The 15,517-nt window shown below is 41.0% G+C and overlaps 3 protein-coding genes across 8 annotated transcripts in view; 2 read left to right on the top strand and 1 right to left on the bottom strand.

Annotated features, from left to right (window-relative positions):
* MRPS18C (mitochondrial ribosomal protein S18C) lies at nucleotides 1-2,450 on the top strand. Its single transcript, XM_071431449.1, has 6 exons — nucleotides 1-102; nucleotides 207-268; nucleotides 1,303-1,386; nucleotides 1,817-1,874; nucleotides 2,187-2,246; nucleotides 2,331-2,450. The coding sequence occupies exons 1-6, from the start codon at nucleotides 51-53 to the stop codon at nucleotides 2,405-2,407; spliced, it is 393 nt and encodes a 130-aa protein (XP_071287550.1). The 5' UTR covers nucleotides 1-50; the 3' UTR covers nucleotides 2,408-2,450.
* On the bottom strand, nucleotides 2,222-8,972 carry ABRAXAS1 (abraxas 1, BRCA1 A complex subunit). Its single transcript, XM_071431441.1, has 9 exons — nucleotides 8,828-8,972; nucleotides 7,673-7,763; nucleotides 6,750-6,786; nucleotides 6,225-6,291; nucleotides 5,385-5,578; nucleotides 4,676-4,795; nucleotides 4,276-4,360; nucleotides 3,696-3,804; nucleotides 2,222-3,547 (listed from the first exon to the last, which is right to left on the bottom strand). Exons 1-9 carry the CDS (start codon nucleotides 8,912-8,914, stop codon nucleotides 3,120-3,122), a joined length of 1,218 nt encoding a protein of 405 aa, XP_071287542.1. The 5' UTR covers nucleotides 8,915-8,972; the 3' UTR covers nucleotides 2,222-3,119.
* LOC139592071 (glycerol-3-phosphate acyltransferase 3-like) overlaps nucleotides 8,448-15,517 on the top strand; it is a 21,836-nt gene continuing 14,766 nt past the window's right edge. For 5 of the 6 annotated variants that reach the window (XM_071431442.1, XM_071431446.1, XM_071431444.1 and 2 more), the window contains exons 1-2: nucleotides 8,448-8,858; nucleotides 9,416-9,594. The gene's annotated coding sequence lies outside the window, so the exon portion shown is untranslated. Of the gene's footprint in view, nucleotides 8,859-9,415; nucleotides 9,595-10,894; nucleotides 11,016-15,517 lie in introns of all 6 variants that reach the window. The other variant, XM_071431443.1, reaches the window with a different exon arrangement.

Below are 15,517 nucleotides of genomic sequence, written 5' to 3' on the forward strand. Positions count from 1 at the left end.
CCGGCGGCAGTGACGCGCGGGCGGAAGTGGCGGCGCGCGGTGCGGGTGTCATGGCGGCGCAGGCCGTGGCGGCGTGGAGGCCCTGGCCGCGCCTGGTTCTCGGTGCGTCCCTCCTGCTCCCCCTCTGCCTCTAGCGGCCGCGGGGGCGTTCGCGTGTGCGGGCTGTCGCGCCGCGCCGTCGCTAACCTTGTCGCTCTCCCTTGCAGCGGAGCTGTGGGCGCGGCCGCGCCGCCTCCAGCATGAAGGGCAGCCTGAGCGCTCGGACCAGGTGAGGCTTCCTCGACCTGTCCCGCCCTGCTGTCCCGCTGCTCCTCCTCCGCAAGACACCAGCGGTGGCTGGAAACGCTTTGCTCTGGTCGCTGTGTAGCTCGAGGCTCGTCAGACCCCGAATGCATTGTGGGGAGCGCAGCGCTGAGGGAGGTCATCAGACTCTGGAAGTTCAGGCCCCGCGAATCTGTATTTCAATATCTTAATGAGAGCCTGTTAAACCTGATATCTCAGTAGCTCGGACGCGGAGCCAGCGCCAGGACAAGGACCAGTGGCCGTGACTAAAAACATAAGAAGTTTTACCTCAGCATGAGGAAAAACTTCTCTACACTAAGGGCAGCAGAGCCCTGGAACAGGCTGCCGACTGAGGTCACGGTCTCTCTCTATGGAGACATTCCAACCCCACCTGGACGTGTTCCTGTGTCACCTGCTCCAGGTGACCCTGCCTTGGCAGGGAGTTGGACCGGATGATCTCCACAGGTCCCTTCCAACACTGACTGTTCTGTGACTCTGTGCAAAGTGCAAAATCACCTTTCATATATTGTAAGAATTTGGTGCTGGGTGTATTCTGAAGCCTGAGGAGGCTATTCAGAAATACCTCCCAAGGAGGCTCCTTGGGAGATATTTCTGAATCTCTCTCTTTAAAATGTGTATGAGCACATGGAAACTTCCTCAGGCCATTTGCCATGAAATTATTTTTTAAAAAAAGATTCTTGTGACTTGTCAGACAGAACTACATTTTTACCAGCTTCTGCAGATTTTGACTTCAAGTAGAGGTGTAAGCACTGTCTTACTGAATGATTTAATGGAGTTGCTAGTGTCATTGTTACTAAAATATAAAAGACTGTTTACTTGTGAGAAGTCTTTGAAGTTGCGAGTTACCAAGAAGTGAGTTAATAAAGTTATTGAAAAGTTCAGTGGTGCACTAAATATCTCTTCTGGTTTCAAGACAAATATTGATTAAAGGATTAAAAGTAACAAATGTTCTCTATTTTCTTGTGAAGCTTACAAATGTTAATCATTCTCTGATTTCAGCCCATACAAATGGAGAACCCCTACAAAGACCCTCCAAAGAGATGTGTCCTATGTGGAATAAATGTGGACTATAAGAATGTGCAGGTGAGTTTTAAAATTGCTGTCCTTGGATGAAGGGAAGTGGTTTACTGTTTTTAAATGTGTGTATAGTAAGTCCGAAGTGATTAAAAAAATTAATTATAAAATCCATTCATATGTGGAGGGGTTTAAAACTTATGAGTAAGAATGTGTGTAGGTCAAGGGCCAAATAATATAATCATGCTAAGATGCTTAATCTACTAACTATGTGTGACAACTTTGCTGTTTAACAAATAGAGGCCTTAGTTACAATTCAGCTGCCACAAAGCATGGAAGCATAGAAAATACTGTCTAGCTCCAAGCTGTACTTTTTTCTTCAGGTAGAACTGAATTTTGAAAAAACAGATGAAAAAATGAAAAATAGAGTACAAATGGTAACATAAAGCTCCAAAAAAAAAGTTCTTAAACTGACTTTGATTTTTCTTAATTTAACTAGCTTCTTTCCCAGTTTGTTTCTCCATATACGGGCTCCATTTATGGCAGGCATATCACAGGTATGTGAAGTATTAAATTAAATCATATACAGGGCAATAATAATATTTTTGTGAGTCTAAGTAACTGTGCATCAGCAGTCTTTCTGAAAGTAACCAGTCCCAACTCCATATATTTTTAAGAGTATTTCCCTGACTTAGTAACCTGCATGAAGGAATTAAAATATCCTTTAATTGTATGCATTTTGTATTTAACAGTAAAAGCACACATGCATTTTTCTAGAAGGACTTAATCAAAGTTAGAGGGAATTGTCAGTAACATGCCTTTCACACTCTAATGACTTGCTTAGTGTTGAAAATAATTCATCTCTTTAGGCTTGTGCAACAAGAAGCAGAAGGAAATTACAAAAGCCATTAAAAGAGCTCATGTATTTGGTAAGTATGATTTTGCTTTTGAATTTTCTAACTCAAGACTACTTTTCTACTAAGAACACCTCCATCTTTTTTTTTTTTTAACAGGATTTATGCCAGTTATGTTTAAGAACCCACAATTTCTCACAGACCCCAAGCTATGTAACATCAAGTATCCAGAGTGATATACTGTACAGAAATAAACAATAAAACTGTTTTTCATGTTTATGTACTTGTTTGTTGGAAATGTGGTTTGCTAGCACAATGTGTGGTTGACTGAGCGGTGGATGTCAGTCTACCTTTAATTTTCCTCATGAAGTCTCTGAAAGTTATTGTCTGAAGGAAGATTAAAGCAATAATAGAAAGTGGTAGCTCTATGGACCCCTTCCTCTGCTCACCAGTCTTGCTAAAGCTCAGGTGGCTGTTTTTCCCCTTGCTGGGTTGTAAGATGTGGAGAAGTAAACAAGCACTGGTTTCCTGAGGATAAATTAATGTATTTAAATTGTGGCAGTTCATGTAGACAGCTAATTCTGTAACGTGTTCATTTGATGCTCCCTGCATCAGGAGGGTAGGTAGCACTGTTTCTTCACCAGCAGTTAGAAGTTGTATCACTTTGAGGCAGCATATGACATGCTTATCTCACTGATATCATCCTGTAGCATAGGCTTTGAACCCTGAGAGACAGAAGACAGGTGGAACTCTGGAAGGCAAAGTGAGGGAATGTCATCTTGGATTTATCTTTATGCTGAACAGGATTCGTGCACTGGGGAAAAAAAAAACCAAAAACAAAAAACGAGCTGCAAAAATGCCCTGTTACATACATCCTTGCAGTGCTAGAAAATGATACATCACTGGAATACACCAGCAGTAGGTTTTGGCATGAAGTCATCTGGCAGATCAGAAAGTAGGAGAGTGTGGGTATTCCTTTGCATCTCTGTTTTTTTCAAACACATCCTCATCTGTTTCAGTGCTACTCAGTGTAAGCTTCCTTTCCTGGTCACTGTCCTCTTGGTCTTGAAGTGGTTCTTGGTGAAGCTGCAATGATCTGGACTTCTTGAATGACTTTGAAACTGATGTGGTCTCCCTGACCTTACGCTTGTTTAGATGCCTTGTTTCAGCTTCAGTGAAGTCTCTTTCCTCTACCATAAGAGTCAGTTTGTCCATGACATTAATATGATGGTCTGTGTTACAGCAGTTCTTGGATATCTGTTGGCCTTTGAAAGAAACAATGCATGTCTGAAGTCTGGAATTGGGGAAAAATGTTTGTAGTGCCTGGCAAAGGAGAACATTCTCCTTTGGCTCTGCTGGATGGTTTTTGTCTTCTCCTGAGGAAAAAAAAAAAATCAAAGTCAGAGTTGCAGAACCTCTTGCACCTTTGCTGTTTTGGCTGCCTCAGGTTCAGAAGTGTGTTCTGCTTCTGCCACTTGAGTCAACTTGGAAGGGCAAGGCTTGCATCACATTTGGTTGACTTACCTGAACAATTTTGTTGCTTTTTCCTCTTTATTTCTTCTTTTAATTGGCTCACCTCTGCTAAGAGTTTCTCTACAGATCGTTCACTGACTTCTACTGTAATGCATATTTTCTGCAAGGAGAAGAGCATGTTGATCAGACTAATAGTATTTACAGTAGCTGACTTTAAAATTGTTCAAAAATCCTTGAAGGTACTAATGGTTAAGTTGGACATAGAGTAGTAAAAAGCTTAAGTAATGATTTAGAGGTGAATCTGTCAGATAACTTAAACCTTGTGTTGAACCAGGTGCAAGATGTTTTATTTTATCCCATCTAGGCAAAGGAGATCTAACAAACTACAGAGAGTACTCCTTCAAAATAATCCTGTTGAGAGAATTTATTGATGGACTTGAAGATTAATGATTGTACTATAATCAAATGGGAACTTAAATCCTCAGCTTTGAGAATGTAGTGTGCAGCGCAGTAAGTAGAACTTGCTGACCTTTCAGGTTATGGCTTTGTTTTCTCATGCAGTGCAAAGTGTAGCCCTTGGCTGCCTTGGTTTTGTAGAGCTGATGAAGGTAGGCAGGCCTGCCTGGCTTACCTTCAGTTCCTCCTGCAAGGTGGTGTACATCTCATTTATCTTATGAACCTCTTGTAGGGACCCATCTTCATGGAAGAATTCGGACCTGTGACCAGGAGTAGAAGAGCATAATTGCAAGCTAGTGATTTCAGTGCTTACTTAGTAGGAGCTTTAGTGAGTAAAGAAGCATTTTGTGCTTTAATGCCAGATGCCTGTGTTGAGACAGACAGCTCCTGGCAAAATATAGGACTGAATTAATTTCCTAGTATGCTGGAATGGTAAGTAATTGTAGAAAACAGGTCAAGTGAAACAAGGTATGGCTATAACATTTGCAAAAGCACTTAAATGCTTTTATAAAAAAGTAAGTGTAGTTATGGTAGTGGGAAACTACAGCTGTCAGTAAATACAACATGTATTGTACCTGTGTTGTCTCATGGCTCTCACAAAACCAGAGGATACACAGGAACCGGACACTGTTCTGTAACCTTGCTGTTCTGCCATGCCCAAGTTGGTAACCACCAAAGGAACTTTCTGGAAAAGTCTTAAAATGCATAAGTATGAAAACATGATCTATTAATATCCAAAGATATTTCATTGAAAGTTAAATATTTTTGGCCATTCAGGATCCAATGGAAGGGTTATAGTATGGTTAATCCTTGCTAAATGTATTACATCATGTACAGATGAGGCTAAAGGGAAACTCCAAGAGCAACCAGAAGATGAGCAATGCCCATAATTGCCCCTCTTTCTGACTACAACACACACTAATTCAACATTTGCTTGCTAAGCCTAGCCTGCGAGCAGAATCTCTCTGAAGATAAAGTTAACACCAATTTAAATATTTTGATGAACACCATGTATGGTTGAGGTCCTGTACACAAAGCAATTTGATCAGGTGTAGCTTATGCATGTAAATAAACTGACAGTGTCTGCTTGGTGATGCTGGCACTATAGATAAAAAAGGCAATCCCAGAACAGAATTCCAGGGTAAGCCTTCAACTGGGCTGTGGCAACATAAGGAACAATCTTATTAAAAGTTTAAGTTTCAAAGGTAAAATATACAGTGTTACTGATTCAATTGCAACAAAGTAGAGAAACCTTCAAGTTTTAGCACATGCTGTAGACATTACCCTTCCTGAGGCCGATGTAGAGCATGTTCCAGTCTGTAAGTAGAACAAGTTTCTGTCATCACACTAGAGGTTAAAAGGAGGAATACAAGCCCCTGATTTGATAGGTGTGACTGCAGGTTTTTATGAAGAACTCTTTCCCGGAATGTCATGGTCTGGTCTGTGTTACGTCTGAATTTGTACCATCCTATTACACTCTGCAGGCAGAAGAAAATTCACAGTTACTGTTGAATCATGATGTCCCTGTGTGTCACTGAAGCAAGTTTCATCCAGTGCAAAGTCATGTCTGAATTGTTTGCTAGTAGGTGCATAGTCAAGCAATTAGTTAACTTGAAACCTTTAAAACTTCTAAGCCTATTTCCCATCTTCTTTCCTTCAAAACCATGTGTTGAATTGGTCTGTTTCTTAGCCTGTGTTCAAGCTGAAACCGCAAGCTTTCTTCTGTTTTGCTGTTTCTTTTCAGCTTCTACTTTCTGCTTGTAAAACTTTGTTCTGTGGAAAAAAATTTAGTTCTTTTTGATGATCTTAACCACTTGTGAGCTGACCTCAACTGATCTTAAGGTGGAAACTGGTGCAATTGCTTTGGGATCCTTGAAGTGTTCGCTTGAGAAATTAATAATTCAAAATAAAGTTGTGACACATACGTAGGCAAATCCTAGTCAAAGATAAGCTAAACTGTTTTTTTAATGGAGGGAAAGGATGTTGCTGCCCTGACCAGTAGCATGAGCGACTAAAAAAGGCTTAAAATGAGAAAAGAAAAAACCTTGATGCAAGAGGAATCCAGAACAATCTCCAAAATTTGAGTGAGCTCCTCAGTATGGTTTAGATTTAAGAATAAAATACCTTCTTACAGCCTGATAGTATTTTCTTCAGGGCAAGTTCATTCAGTTCTCCTGCAGAATTATAAAAGCTGTAAGAAAATTAGGACAATTAGAGGGGAAGAAATTAGACTGGAAAAATAACTTTAGCATGCTGAGAATCATCTTGCTTTAAAAAAAAATTAATACTATTAAGAGTGAGGGATTAGAATGTATGGAATTCTCTTTTTTCAGTGTGTTGACATTGTTCTGTAGTTTATATGGTACCATAGGTGACCAGAAGGTGCAATACGCTTTATCTCTATTTCTATATGCATAGACAAACATTAAAAAAAAAAAAAAAAAAAAAAAAAAAAAAAAAAAAAAAAAAGACACAAAGAACCAAAATAGGAATAGCATAAGGCATTTTGCATCTGTAATTCCAAGAGGTTGATATGGCTACTATAGTTACAGCTGGGTGATTTTCTTAGACAATGTAAGTTTAACACTTGAAGAGTTCAGATTAGGGTTAATTTTAACTTTTCAATATCTGTTTCCTTGAGATTCTTACCTGAACAACTGGTAGCATGGAATATGCTTCTGTATGTCTGGAAAGATAAAGTAACATTACTCTGGGTTCATCAGCTCAAGATGTATATTCTTTTGCATGCTATGATCAGCGTGAAACTCATAGAAGGACCAAGAAATAATTTTACATGATTTCTTAAAATGGAATGCATTAACATTAAATAAGGTGAAAAAAGGAAATATTTTTAAAATATATTCTAATTAATTTTGTCAAAAGTATAGGGACCCACTTATATAAACTGCATTTTTGGTATACTTTTCTATTATGTCAACTGAAAAATCAAGCTGGGTGCTTTGCATTTTTCTCCTTCTACTGAGTGAAGGAGAAATATGTAGTATGAAGGATTTCACTTGAGTTATTCAATGCTCATCAACACCAATCACATCAAGATGATAACAAAAATACATCTGACATCTGCTTAATGAAATTATTAAAGAGCTTGCAGCCTTCACACACATAATTTTATAAGCTCCAAATGAGGTAATAGATGCTAATACATTACAGTTCACACCACTGATAGACTGAGCTTTTCCTTTGGGAAAAGGGCAACTGTAATCCAGGAGAGTTTGTGATGTAGCCAAGACAAGGGTGTAAACCCTAATTTATGTTTAATGTCAGATGATACTTGGCAAAGAGTAGCCATCCAAGGAACTAGGAACTATTATTTCTTTTAAATTACTGTGTTTTCTGCAGTAAAATTGTAATCTTGTTAGTAGTTAAAATGTTACAAAATAACCCTTCCATGTGTTTTTGGTTTGGGTTTTTTTTTTTTTTGTTTTATATATCAGCAAAGCATGTAGGATCTTGGAGCTTTGATCTTGCTGTAGACTGCTGTCCCTCAAAACTGAAAGCTGTCATTTACTGCCCAAAACCAAGCAGGCTATGAAAAATGTGGACACACTAACCGATTGTATAAACAACTTCAACATCGTCCATTTGTGAGTCTGTGATGCTGTTCTTGGCTTCACCTTTCACATCTCCAAGGAGAAAACCTTCCTTTAGCGGGGAAGAGAGAAAAAAAAAACCCACATTAACAGTAGCACTGAACAGACACTTGCTCTTGGTGCTGGTGTGGCCTCACCCCCTGTCCTGTGTGCAGTTTTGGGTGCCACAATGTAAGAAAAATACAAAGCTATTAGAAAGTGTCCAAGGGAGGGCTGCAAAGATAGCGGAGGGTCCAGAGGGGAAGCCAGAGCAGGAGTGGCTGAGGTCACATAGTGTGTTCAGCCTGGAGAAGAGTGGGGGGAGACCTCATTGCATTCTACAGCTGCCTCAAGGGGAGAAGTGGAGCTTCAGACACCGATTTCTTCCCTCTGTCGACGGTGACAGGACGCGAGGGAACGGTATGAAGCTGAGTTGGGGGAGGTTTAGGTTGGATATCAGAAAAAGGCTTTTCCCCCGGAAGGTGTTTGAGCAGTGGAACGGTCTCCCAAGGGAAACGATCACAGCACCAAAGCCTAGCAGAATTCCAGAAGCATTTGGACACCACTCTCACAGGCATGTGGTGGGATTCTCAGTGTCCTGTGCGGGGCCAAAAGTTGGACTACATGATCCTTGTAGGTCCCTTCCAACTCAGCATATTCTATCATGATTTTCTTTAATACCAAGTGTGAGTGCTGTCTTCAGGAGAGGAAAAATGCTGTCAAAACGAACTTTTTTCTATTTTTTAGTTTTAATACAGTGGGTTCTCGCTCATTTTTCAATACTGGCCCGCAGTTAGGAAAAATTCCTCAGCGAGGCAGTTCTGTGTCTTGGTCGGTTTGCGGTTACTCCCGTGTTCGCCGAGCCCGAGCAGCCCGCGGCTGCGGGGCTGCCCGCCGAGGCTGGGGCCGGGCGGCCCTGCCAGCGCTGCGCTCGGCCCGGGGCGGCCATGGCGCTGCAGCCGCCACTCGCCTCGTTCGAGCACGGAACACCCACGCTTTCCGCCGCTCGCACACAAAAAGACCGCCGGGCGCTCTCCCGGCTGGGCCGGGCGGGGGAGGCCCGGCGGCAGCGCGGCGGGGCGGCCGGCCCCTCCCTCCTCTCCCACCGACCCGGACCGGCCCTCCCTCGGCACCCACCGTGTCCGAGTCGGTGCTGAGGTGCTGGAAGGTGAGGGCGCCGAACACGAAGCCCGAGAGCAGGGCCGAGGTGCTCTCGCCTTCCATGCCAGTAATGGCGGGACGGGCCGCGGGCGGGCGAGCGGGCGCCCTCAGCGGCCGCCGGCGGCAGCGCCGCGCCCGGGCCCGGGCCGCTGCACCCCGAGCCGCAGGGAGCGCGGCGTCCCTCCTCAGCTGCAAAATGGGGAATTTGGAAAAATGTCCTTAAGAGAAGATGGTCTCTGAGGTTTGATCTTTGTCTGCTTTCAAGCTTAGTCAACAAGAAGGGAGATTTAATACCAAGGCGTTGCCTTTCGAAAGGACGTACAGCTGTATGTCTATGCACTGCGTTCTTTGAGATTGTGGGGAGAATCTTCTGAGTTAATGACCTCATAAAATGTGATAAGGAGGTAATAAAATGATAATGCTAAATAATGATCTGACAGCAGTAAATTGTACCACTTCTTCCTCAGATGTAGACTGTTTGCAGAATGCATGCTTTGTATTTTTTGAGTTGTCACATTTTACTTATTTTAATACTCGTACTAACATTTTTTTTTCCCATTATAGCAGGTGTTCCTGACATATCAGCCAGAAGAAAGGCCTAGAAAACAATTTCAGGAAGAGAGAGTTACTAGTGACAACATTCTTTGAAATGTGATCAGAGATCTGGTCTAAAGGCTGCAGGGGTTTTACTCCTATACTTCAGGAGAGCAAGTATTTGATTTCATCACTCATCAGGACTATAAGTAAGCACAATCTTAGCCTTAGATGTTAATTTCCTGACTCTTGAAATAGGATATATGGACCTGTGGTCTTTCAAGAGGTATTTCCACGCTTTTTAGGTATCACACATATTTTTTTTGTTGCCTATAAAATTAATATTTTCAGTGCAGTTTCTTTTCCCTTAATTTTTTTGCAGGATTTAGAAGGAGTTCTGGCATATTTATATTTAAATAAAATTCTTTAAGTATTATTTGAAATATATGTGAATGATGCTATTATTTAGAAGGGAAAACTGTTATGATTCTTAACTATTGTTACAGTAGGGAGAGGGACCAGGTAAGACTTTCATTTCTCAGCACAGTCATAAATGATCTAGATCTCTGAATAAGGGGATGACAAGTCCCTAGATAGTACAGAATGATGGGCAAGGTTGATGGGGAAGAGCTAGCAAGCATTTCTTGCAATGCAGACCATGTGGTATTAAACAAATGGGTAACAAGTACAACACATCTAAACGGAGATATTACAACAAAAGATTCCATTATAGACCATGTTGCTGTGGTAGAGGCAACAAGAACAGATGATACAACAAACTTCTAGCTGTTTGGGGAGAAAACATTGAAAGTGGACACAAAATGCTCACTCAGTTCAGGAATTCTCCCAAAGGACCCTGTGTTGTGCTTGCTGTCACTCCTAAGCCAGAGCTGGGAGAAAATTGTATGCATTTAATCAGTACAATAAGTTTTAGGCATTGACAAATTAATTTATTGCATTCAGTGTCAATTAAACACAAACCACATCCAAGATTTAAATGGACAATATGTGAGATAGGTATTGATAGCCATGCAGTGCCTACACATCTGTGGGTATTTATACATTGCTGAGGCATACAAATGTAATCAGAACAGTAGTGGATTTCCCTGTTTTGAGATGCAAAGACTCAAGCCTGTTGTAAGCCACAGGATACAATTACTTTCTGTAATTGTTGAATTTATCTGGTATGGAAACAATAATACTTCTGTAGACAGAGCTAAATTTGGTACAGTCATCCTAGTGTGAGTTATACAGTACTTAAAGATACTTCTTCAGTGTTTTCATAATTTGTTTGTTGATGGCCAAAGATGAAGCATAACTAGCATTACTGTGGTCAGATATAAACATGCTCCTGTTTGGTGGCATAGATGGAATCTATAGAGACCTAAAGAGTAGCAGACATAGATCAGAGTGAGAATGCAGAAGAGCACATATTTGCACTTCAGTGCAAGAAGACAGTGTGTTTTCCATTAATAAATATTGCACCTGACACTGCTTCCTATGCAATAGGTTACCTCTAAGGTTATTCTGGCCTTTTGGAGAATTTTCCACATGTAATGTATGAACTTCAGTCTTGATAAATGTCAAAACAAAACTTCCAGAGATTATTTCACCCTTGAGTAGCAATCAGGTAAGGAGTTTGATGAATGTGGGGTTGAAACATTGAGAAGACATAAGCAAAACTAATAAATGCTTTTTGTTGTTGTTATAGCTGGTTAAAGCTTAGTTGAAAAAAGAGATGTTCTTAGTAGTTTTCATTCTGAGTACACTCAGCAGAATTACTGGGGTGTATAATGTTCTGATCAGTCCTGTTTGAACATTTTCTTATCCTGAAAAACATGATCCTGGTATCCTTGGATGTTAAGTGATGCTGGTAAATCAGCCCAGGTTTGCTGTCTGACTCTGTGTCATCGACTTACAAGGCTTTTCTAAATAGATCAGTCTGCTTTGTAGCATGGCAAAACTCACAGAGAAATACCAGGGAGCCCTACAACTGGTGTCAGAAGAATAATTTTAGCAATAATGCCATCTTTCCATGCCTAATGGCAATGTCAGGATGTACTTCTGTCTACTGGCTGCAAGCAGCTTTGGACAATGTTGCTACTCCAAACGGTAAAAATTATACCCTGCATATTTCCTAAAAAAAAAGGATCAAGTGATAGAAGGTTGACCTTGATTGACAGTCATGATCATTGTCATTTGCCTCAGGTACAAATACCTCTTTGTTAATCTTTAGGGAGTGTGTTACTTCAGCATCTGAAGCACCACCTGGCTGGAGCTAATGTGCCAGTGCTGCTTTGGAGCAGTATCTGCTGGGGACATGTGATGTTTGGCTGGTCTGATAAGAAAGGTGTTACAAGAAAGGCAGGTTGAAAACTCTCCCCTGACATCCCTTTGGAGTCACTGGAATGGTTAGTGTTGGACAGGAAGGAAGTGGAAAGAGTGGTTGCCAAAATTTATGTGACTATGTGATTCCTTCTTTTTGAAGACCATGGCAAGTGTTATTTCCAGGCTGATACACAAGGGTTATTATAAATAACCCTTGTGTATCAGAGGGAAGGCAAAACCATAGTAGCACTCCTTGAAAGCTATCACTTCCCACTGCAGTTTTTAATCTGTTCACAGTATATTTGAGCCTGCTTAAAAGCTGACTGCTGTGCAAGAAAAGGGCTGTTTATACCTGATTTAACCCTTCCATGTGAGGCACTACAAATAGACACAGGTCAGTGCTGTGTTTGCTTCTACTTGCACTGGAAAAATAAATGGGTCATAATTCCAGTTCCCTCCAACAATTGGCCGTTAGGCAATAGGCAATGTTTTGCAATATGAAATTAGCAGAATGACCTCAAAGGATCTAGAACCTGGAGTAGTCAGTTGATGCCCTTTCCATCTCCTTGTCATTTCCCTAGGAGACCAGAAATTGTTTCAAGTGAATTTGTTATGCTTGTGGGTGTCAATTTGAGATTAATTAAATTAAAGGGAGCTTTGCTCTTGGATTCTTCCTGTGTCACCCACATTACTTTCTTCTAAGTTGGGTTCCATTTTTCCAAATGGACAGAGAGTTTTGCATGTTTTCTGGTGGCTTTTCCTAACATATGGGGTACTTCATAGTAGAAAAGAGCTTGTGATTATTTGGTATAAATTCATCACCTGTTATTTACTGGACCTTACAAATCAGTGCTACATTCTGTTGCTGCATGTTTATTTCATTATTTGCAATACTTTCCCTCTTCTGGATAAAGCCTTTCTCACAGCTTCTAAACTGATGTGATTGCAGCAGGCTAGCTCTTGGTGAGAGGGATAAAAAGGGCAGAAGAATGACATGCAGAATCTCTGTTTAGTCAGTGGATGGCAGAACTAATTCTGAAAGAAATCATTTTGCTGAGGAAATTTATGTAGCCACATTACAAACTGTGGTTATTCAGTTTAGTGTTGGATCCATATCTATTCACATTGGAATTTGATAAAAATGACATTTCATGGCTCTTCTGAAAAAAAAAAAAATCATCATCATCATCATCAATTATTGTGATGGGGTGCAAAAAGCTATGCCAAATTTCTGACCAAAAATAGGAAACTATGTTATGAATTGCCTGAAGAAATAAAGAATTTTCTTTCTTCTTCACATCGTGATCAAGTTCATTACCTTAATTCAGGGAAGAGATAAAATTCAAATCCATATTCACTTCTATAGCAGTCTCAAGTTTTTTGGATTAAGACATACAGTGCTTAGACCATCATGTCTCAGTTGATTTTATGCTTATGGTCTCAAGAGCAGAAGGATGCTTTAGAAGATTCAGCAGCCATTTTTGGCAGAAATTTAAAAAAATTAAACTCCTTGGTCATGATTGGACAAGTTCTAGTACTCAGATTTATTCTGTAGTGGGTTTGGGGATAATTTTCCATTGAATTCCATTGAATTATTCCATACTGTTACTAGGTAGACATGCAGAATCTCCTTGATTTTGGTGTCATTCCCAATTTGAGTGGTTGAGGTGCAGGTTTTTTGTTTGTGTGTTTGCTTTTTTTTCTCTCCAAACCATGTGACATCAATGGTAACAGAGTAGTAAGAACATCAAAATGGTATTTAGTATTTCAGGAGGTACAAAGTGGATAAAGCAAAGAGTAATTGTAAGAAGAGTCTTGGCCGTATGCATCTTGTAGTACCTTTGGGCTGGATGGTTTGTCCACCTCAATAGAGAGGCAAATAGAAACTCTTCAGTTCTTTCTTTATATGGTTTCACAGAATGAAAAACAACTCTACCTTATCCAGGAGGGGAAATTTCTTCCTCCCACCCAGGCTAGGCAAGTCCGTCTTTCCCTCTATGCTTTTAAGAAATTATCTGTCTTGTGTGTGCCTAAACCTGCTGCTGAGGCATCCCACCAAGTGAGTCGCCACATCTTCCTGTTCCTTGCAATACTTCATTTTGCCCCCCTTTCCTGCTTCAAATCAGGTCCCAGAAATTACCTCCACCCTCCCGCCCACGGGGTTTTTAGCACCTAGACTCTGTGCATACCGATCCCCTGTGCCGAGGCTGATGGCAGCTATTCACAAGTGCTGCCAGGTGGATCAACGCCCTCTCCTCCAGCTCTCCACAGGCCCCGCTAGGGAATGTGCATTAGGTGGGCAAGCCACTTGAGGAAGACACCAGAAAGGAGAATAAGGAATAGTAGCTAAAGAGAAATGGGTGACCGAAGCTGTTTTACAATGGAGCATTGTTCCTAGAGAAGCCTTTTGGCAGGGCAGGTAAGAAATAGTGGTTAATGGTGTACCTGGCAGCAGCAGGGTGGAGAGTGAGGGGCTTAACGTTGTCACTGGGAGAAAGAGCATTGGGAAGGCAGAAACACTTAAAAAACAAACCAGTGAGGTTTTGTAGAGGATACAGAGGGCTCAGAAGGTGGCCAGCAAGGGGAGAGAAAGGTGAAGAAGCTAAGTAATTAAAAGATGCAAAAGAGAAGTTATATTGCTGGAAAAGATTGCAATGTAATTTGAAAGACCTGAGGGATGTCATGCAGCAGCAAATCTGAAGGTACAGAAGCTACTTGACTCACTGTGTGGTACAAGAAGCGTGCCATGGATTCACATGGGCTTGTGCCAGGAGTCTGGTGCCTGGGTGTGTGGTGTAAATTAGAGGTGGTGCAGCCCCCTCTGACATCTCTGCTTCTCTTACTGCCTGGACAGTGTTGGATGCACATTTTACACAGGATCTTTGCATCTGCTTCCATTTATAAGGAATCTACCTGCTTCACAACACAAACCAAGCAACGGTACTTAGGGATGGGAATATTTTAAAAGGACAGCCCCGGCTTCAGACAAATACACCAATGTATTGGCAAAGGGAAAATCTTTTGTGGACCAGCATGTCACTGTCTTGGAAATGCCCTAAATCCTCCTTCCACCAAGGCTGGTTAATTTGTTCTGTGGGAAGATTGTAAACCAGAAGCTGGTGGGCTCCCCTGAGGCTCTAGAGTTATTTACCTTTATATCATCTGTGATGCATGCAAAAAGGCAGGAGAAGGGTGGCTGTAAGGGGTTGAGCTGGGTATTTTCTAAAAAATACTGAATTAAATTATTGAAATTTGATAGGCTAGAAGGAGAAACAGGATTATCTATTGCATTTCAATTCTGTAGTTGAATATGTGCGAAGATAGATGGCTTGTTACTTCACCACAGTGTATTTTGTAACCCTGTAATACAGGCTTTTTTGGTGAATTTCTGATAGAGTGGAGGGAGCAGGTTTATTGTCTTGTCATCAGTCCTTGCCTGATGAAACTTGCATCTTCGTTTCAAATGTGTTATTAAAAAATAAAATAAAATAGAAAAAGCCTGACTTGCATGCCAAGCTTCTCTTTCATTCATTTGCTCAAATACCAAAACAAGCCAGTTATCTCACCATGAAATAGAAAATCTGAGTGAATAAGTCACATATTTGTGCAAACATCAGTTGGAGAAATGCTTCATGTGTATTAATAAGAGAAGATTTTAGGCAGTCTGAAAAACACACCCACCTGGTTCTGTATTGTAATTTATTGGCAGGACACCCTGTGAAAACCAGTTGTCACATTGACAAGGTTCCTTATTGGCAGCATCTAATTATCTAACATATATTATTACTTATCATGTTTTTTTCT

The sequence above is a fragment of the Agelaius tricolor genome, unplaced genomic scaffold, assembly GCF_023055355.1.
Source record: "Agelaius tricolor isolate 1412-34295 unplaced genomic scaffold, bAgeTri1.0.p SCAF_8, whole genome shotgun sequence".
In the NCBI taxonomy this organism is placed as follows: domain Eukaryota; kingdom Metazoa; phylum Chordata; class Aves; order Passeriformes; family Icteridae; genus Agelaius; species Agelaius tricolor.

Excerpts from the sequence above, each read along its gene's own strand:
- ABRAXAS1 (XM_071431441.1), bottom strand. The coding sequence starts at position 8,914 with ATGGAAGGCGAGAGCACCTCGGCCCTGCTCTCGGGCTTCGTGTTCGGC. Across the intron at positions 6,787-7,672 it reads TGAAGTTGTTTATACAATCG|ACATACAGAAGCATATTCCA; the intron begins GTTAGTGTGTCC and ends TTATCTTTCCAG. Across the intron at positions 3,548-3,695 it reads AAAGCAACAAAATTGTTCAG|GAGAAGACAAAAACCATCCA; the intron begins GTAAGTCAACCA and ends TTTTTTCCTCAG.
- MRPS18C (XM_071431449.1), top strand. The coding sequence starts at position 51 with ATGGCGGCGCAGGCCGTGGCGGCGTGGAGGCCCTGGCCGCGCCTGGTT. Across the intron at positions 1,387-1,816 it reads TGGACTATAAGAATGTGCAG|CTTCTTTCCCAGTTTGTTTC; the intron begins GTGAGTTTTAAA and ends TAATTTAACTAG. Across the intron at positions 1,875-2,186 it reads TTATGGCAGGCATATCACAG|GCTTGTGCAACAAGAAGCAG; the intron begins GTATGTGAAGTA and ends TCATCTCTTTAG.